The 6,003-nt window shown below is 42.4% G+C and overlaps 1 protein-coding gene across 1 annotated transcript in view; it reads right to left on the reverse strand.

Annotated features, from left to right (window-relative positions):
* LOC138851067 (tectonin beta-propeller repeat-containing protein-like) overlaps positions 1 to 6,003 on the reverse strand; it is a 50,470-nt gene that overhangs the window by 18,110 nt on the left and 26,357 nt on the right. The window contains 2 exon segments of the mRNA XM_070104024.1: positions 1 to 79; positions 5,655 to 5,764. Of these exon segments, the coding sequence (XP_069960125.1) occupies positions 1 to 79; positions 5,655 to 5,764 (189 nt within the window).

Consider the following 6,003-nt stretch of genomic DNA (forward strand, 5'->3'; position numbering starts at 1 on the left):
TCGGTTCAAGAGTGAGTAATTGGTGAGCTCCTGTCCCCACTGGCAACCGTTGATGCGCAGCCACAGACTCAGCACGCAGCTGCCAGTGAATAATAACCCATCATCACAATGAGATCAGTATTACAGGTGAGTGATCTGAGACAGCTCAAGAGCCAAAGTACATCTGATATTTACAGCATTAACACAATGGGAATACAAGTACAGTAGAACCTCCGATTTGTGGATTAAACTAGTTATCCATGGTTTACTGTGAAAAATAACCCTTAATTTTCCTTAATAATGGCCTAAAGCACAAAAAGTAGTGGGGTGACAATTCTTCAAAGCCTAAGAGGGCAGCAAAATGCTTCCCAAAATTGAAAAAGTGCAAATTTCTTTACTTATTTTGTAATTTATCAGTGCCTGGGCAATGGGAAGCAGTCAGATATAATCGCACAAATATTTTCCGCTCTTGGCTAGGGTGCTTTAATATAGTTTTGACATGGAAAGATTCAGATATATATATGTACAGTGGACCCTCACTACGATATTAATTGGTACCCCTGAGCGATATCGTTAGCGAGTTTTTAGCGTTACCCAGGAAAAATGTTAGCATTAAAATGTATCGTTAGAATTAAGTTATGCAATGCGTTTGTTAGCAGTCCACTGTATGTATGTATATGTTGAAAAAATATATATATATATAATTATATATATATTATATATATAATAATTATATACAGTGGACCCCGCTAAGATCACCCAAATGCGACCAATTGTAAGTGTATTTATGTAATGCGTTTAAAGCGGTATGTTTGGGGTCTAAAAAGGACTAATCTATACAATATTCCTTATGGGAAAAAAATTTGGTCAGTACTGGCACCTGAACATACTACTGGAATGAAAAAATTCGTTAACCGGGTCCACTGTATATATGCTCCTTCAAACAACAGATCCTGGCACAACTTGCTGCTTTTTGGCAATGCCTGTTTGGCTGTCCCACCAAAGGAGGGACAAGTCACTAGCAACACATGTTATTAGGACAATAAATGCATTCCCAAGGGATGACAACCTCGTCCGTCTCCCCCTAGGGCAAAACCCCCCGTCAAATCCAACAACAGGACACCCGACCCCTCAAAATCAGAGCCCAAATTAGCAAAAAAATGAAGATAATACTATTGGAGCTTTGAGACTTATAACCAGTGAGGATACCATCGCTCCCAAGGCGTCAGCGGGCGCAAGCTCTGAAGGACAAACATCCACCCAGGGCCCCCAGTACCAACATTGACCTCCCTGACATTGCAGCAGGAAGAACATCTAACCTTACAGGATGCTGATGTGTAAAGCTGCTATGTCATTTCCAGGCTCAGCAGGAGGTTTCACGGTTTAAGGCCTCAACACTAAAACAAATCTCAATCCAGCACTTGTGAGGTTTCAAAAGGCTGCTGTCTGAACTCCCTTTTCCAATCTGTGCCTGGCTGGTGGTGTCCCAGAGGCCATCAGCCCCCCTTTTTTTGCCTCATTGTGTCCTCCGAAAGGATGGGGAATCAGGCCCATTGCAGTGGGTAACACCCGGTGCCTAGTCCCCAATGCTGCAGTAAGAAGGGTGAGTAAAGAGGCTGCTGCAATGCTGAAACCAACTCAGCTCGGTTTTTCAACAGGGCCTGAAGCAGCTGCCCCGCAGCGGTATATATCAAAACATGTCCTATGAAAACCCTTTGGGGTCAAATTGGACTTGCCAATGCTTCAACTCAGTTAGAAGGGATGCTGTCCCCAAGCAGTTTTAAAAAATTTCCCCTTTCCCCTTTATCCCTTCATAGAATCGTGTTTAGTGACTTCCAAACTATTGTTTGGGACCATGAAATCGACTGTGTGGGGGCGTGCAACAGGGGACCCTCTGTCCCCTTTCTATTTTGTTTGGTCATCAAAGAAGTCACGGAGGCACTCTCCAGCGAGCTCAATATCTGGTTCCTGGGGTGCCTAGCTGGCACAACAGAATCTCCCCTGGAGGACATCAGAAAAATTAAAGACATGGAGAAAGCCTGGGCCTTTCTTTAAACCACCAAATGTGAAATAGTTTCCCAATCAACAGATGATCCAGAATATTAGTGCCTTTTTCCCGGGAGCACGGGGCCATTGATCCAGCCAATGCACTCTCTGGTGCCCCTCTTGGGTCCAATGCCATCGATCTGATCCTAGGAAAAAGTCTCAGACCTCCGGACGATGGAAAGCAGGATGAAAGCATTGACACCACGATGCCTTCTACCTCCCCACCAGGTGCCTGTCAATCCCAAAACTTACCTATTTTCTGAGATGCTCCCAGCCTTCAGCAGTCCAAAACTCAAGAAATAAATCTCTCCTGAAGGCCATGCAGAGTGTATGATCTTCCATGGCGTGGACAGTGGTTGCAAGCCCCACTTCGGTTTAGGCTTGGAGGGCTAAGTGCAAAATCCTCCCAGTTGCTCTACCAGCTTTCCTATCTTCTTCCATTGCATCAAACGAGTTGATAAAGACAAATTCTTCCCGACACCCCCAGTGACTCAGGAATAGAGACTACTATGCCAGTGCCATCCCGAATGGAGACACTTGCTGCTCCCGAGCGGTATATCACTCCTAAAATCAGTTTTTTATGCCTCGAAAATTCTATCAAAAGACTCTGTATGTGTTACTTCAGACTTAATACCCGTTTTATGCAACAGTTCATGATCTCAGACATCAATGCCACCCCACCCCCTTCCCGATACTTCTATCTACTTGGAACAATTTAAAACCCTGAATATGACATTCCGCAGGCATGTCCCCACTTTGAATTAAACCCCCGTCTCCCGTTAAGGCAAATACATCTGTTACCTGTACTAGCAACTAATCTCAACTGTTCATCTTATTCCTAGCACTACGGCAATTAGCATAATAAACATTGAAAGACTCTCCTTTCTCTTTACCCTTCCTGCTCTTTCTGTTTTTCTACTAAACCTATTACTGTCCTTATCACCCAAAGCCCCTGGCTTTTCAATATCACTAGTTCTGTTTATTACTAGTTCCTAAAAACTGTAATATTACTACCTAGGACTTCACTGTTTCCTGCCAAAACCATACCACTAACTATTCTAGTTTAAAGCCCTAACTGCTCCCCCACTGCAGTCCCAAATTACCCCCAGACCTAGATATGAAACCCCATCCTGGCATACATGCATTTCTGCCATAGAAGAGGTCCCAGTTGTCAGCAATGTTCCCGCATTTTCCTTACAGTATTTGTCAGCAGAAATTGACACAATTGCCCTGGACAACCATTCTTTTCAACTCTCTCCCTTGGAAAAATCACATGACAGGTTCCCCTTACTCCAAATTATTTCTTGCTGACCTATCCTGCTATCAGGTCTTCACTCCTCGTCTGCCAACTCGTTTTCCAGCACTGAGACAGATTGGGTTGCTCCCATTACCTCTCATGATGTCACCGGGCGCTAACAATATCCTCCATCCCAGCCCCAGGAAAGCAAACTCTGTCTCCCACTCCTGTCCTTAACAGAATGCCTATCCATATACCTACTGGGTATCCCAACAACAACAATATTCTTACCTTCCTTGGTGTGTTTGTGGATTTCCCGTGAGTCGACTCACATTGGTGGTGCTGAGAATGTATTAGATGTTTCCACACAGTTTCCCCGGCGTCTCTTTCTTCTCATCGTTCTACCTTCCATTCGTCTTCTAAAACGTCAACCGGGTTCCCTGCTGTCCAGCCACTGACCAGTTTCCTTCTTGACCTGAGGACTCAAAACAGGAGGACTACTCGAAACTTCTTGTTTTCTGGTCATGGAATCTCCAACCGTCCTCATTCTTCCTTAGCTGTTGGTAAAGTTGCTCGATGGAGGGCATCTTGCTTCAATTCGTGAGGCGCGAACAGGTCTTCACAGGCTAATGCCCTCAACACTGCGAAAGCCAACTCAATCAGGAGCTCGGCATCCGCCGCCAATGCGATGCGAACACAGCAAATAGCGATGGCCCCAGGAGAAGGGTTACTGGCCTTGCTCCCAGCATTTAGTCAGCTCTTCGACACCCTGGCATCGAAGGAGAATTCTGTTCCACTTCCCCATGGAATAAGAGAAATAAACAAGAACTAGAAAACAGAAGAAAACCCAGAGGAGTATTACACACACCCTTGTACATGTATGTGTAGTGTGACCTAAATGTAAGGAAATGCAAAACATACCTGAAATCTTCATGTTTAAGAGACAGAAAAAGGAAAACCATAATCTACCATCATGTAAAACAATTACAGGCTTACATTTTACACTCACTGGGAGGCGGGATACCTCCTGGGTTGCTGTCTAGCAACCTACCTTTATACATTTTTTTAACAAGTCACTTTTTCCCCCGAGGCGGGTTTTATATGTCAGTGTATGTATATATTTTCTTCCTTCATCAACAAACGGCCTATCCACTGGAGGATGGCCCAAAAAAAAAACAAAGTTTCTCTTTTTAAATTTAGTAATTTATACAAAAGGGGTTACTACCTTGCTTCTAATTTAGTCGCCTCTTACAACACGCTTGTCGAGAAGAATTCTGATCCTTTCCCATGGAGTTAACAGAAATAAAGAACAAGAACTTAAGAAAATAGAAAACCCCAGAGGTGTGTATATATATATATGCTTGTACATGTATGTGTAGTTTTGACTTAAGTGTAAGTAGAAGTAGCAAACATACAGAAACCTCATGTTGAGACAGAAAATGGACCCCAGCAATCCTACCATCATGAAAACATACAGGCTTTAGTTTACCTCACTACCGTCCTGCAGCAGTGAAAAATGAAGCCTGTAATTGTTCTACATGATGGTAGATTGCTGGTGTCTTTTCTGTCTCATAACATCAATTTCAGATACATCTTGCTACTTCTCTTCATTGTCACCTATGATGAACAGCTATATACAACCCTGGGTTTTCTTCATTTTTTTTCTGTTCTTGTTCTTGTTTATTTCTTTTACTCCAGGGAAAAGGGGGAACAAATTTTCCTCTGTATCTGCGTGTTGAAAGAAGCACTAGGGAGCGGGCTGTCCCCTTCTCCTGTATATTACTAAATTTAAAAGGAAAACTTTTGTTTTTCCTTTTGGGCCATCACACCTCAGTGGGATACGGCCGGTGGGTTGAAAGAAGATATATATATATATATATATATATATATAGACTCGTCATACCATGCAGTTACACTCCATATAATCACCTCCATTCAACTGTCATCAGTAACTGCATGGCTAACTTTATCACCACATCATCATCGTCATCATCATCACAAGTCGTCAGAGTTCGTCTGCCTAACCTTGTGAGTGATGAGTGTTTTGTTTGTTCATTATTTATTAAACCATAACATGTTTATACAATATTCTACGATGTTCTCATGTTAGGCCAAGTAAATGCTATTATCATATTTCCCTACATCAAAATATTCGCGAATGCTACAGTACAGTACTATTATATTTCCCTGCATCATATTTGCGCACCGAACATTCGCGAATTTTCAAGATTCGCAAGGTTCTTGATCCCTAACCCTCGCAAATATGGAGGGCCTCCTGTATATTGGGTCTATAGTGTTGTACATACATGAGGAAAAAAAACACTGGAGATATTATGATGAATATAGCAATACAAGTTTATAGATTAGTAGTCTTTAGCAGTATAAAACTTACTTCTTTTTCAGTTGTGGAACAATCATGAAGAAATATATCTCCCTGTGAGGTCACACCCCACACTGTGTAGAATGATGGCTGGTCAGTCAAACCACGAAACTGATTACAAGCTGAAATTGTATTTACAAGATAAGACAGATGAAATTAACCCACAATTTAAAGATGAACTTAAGACATTGAGGCCTGTCCTGGATGTAATTATAATTTTTAAATGTGTGGACTAGCATGCTAGCAAAAACCTCTGTCAGATGACCAAAAGCTCCAGCTGCAGGTCATCATATGACTAAGACCCTAAGTTGTCCTGTTGCCAGAAAAATCTTGCCTAAGCCAGACCATTATCAAGTAGAGG

This window comes from Cherax quadricarinatus, chromosome 88 (assembly GCF_038502225.1).
Source record: "Cherax quadricarinatus isolate ZL_2023a chromosome 88, ASM3850222v1, whole genome shotgun sequence".
Lineage (NCBI taxonomy): Eukaryota > Metazoa > Arthropoda > Malacostraca > Decapoda > Parastacidae > Cherax > Cherax quadricarinatus.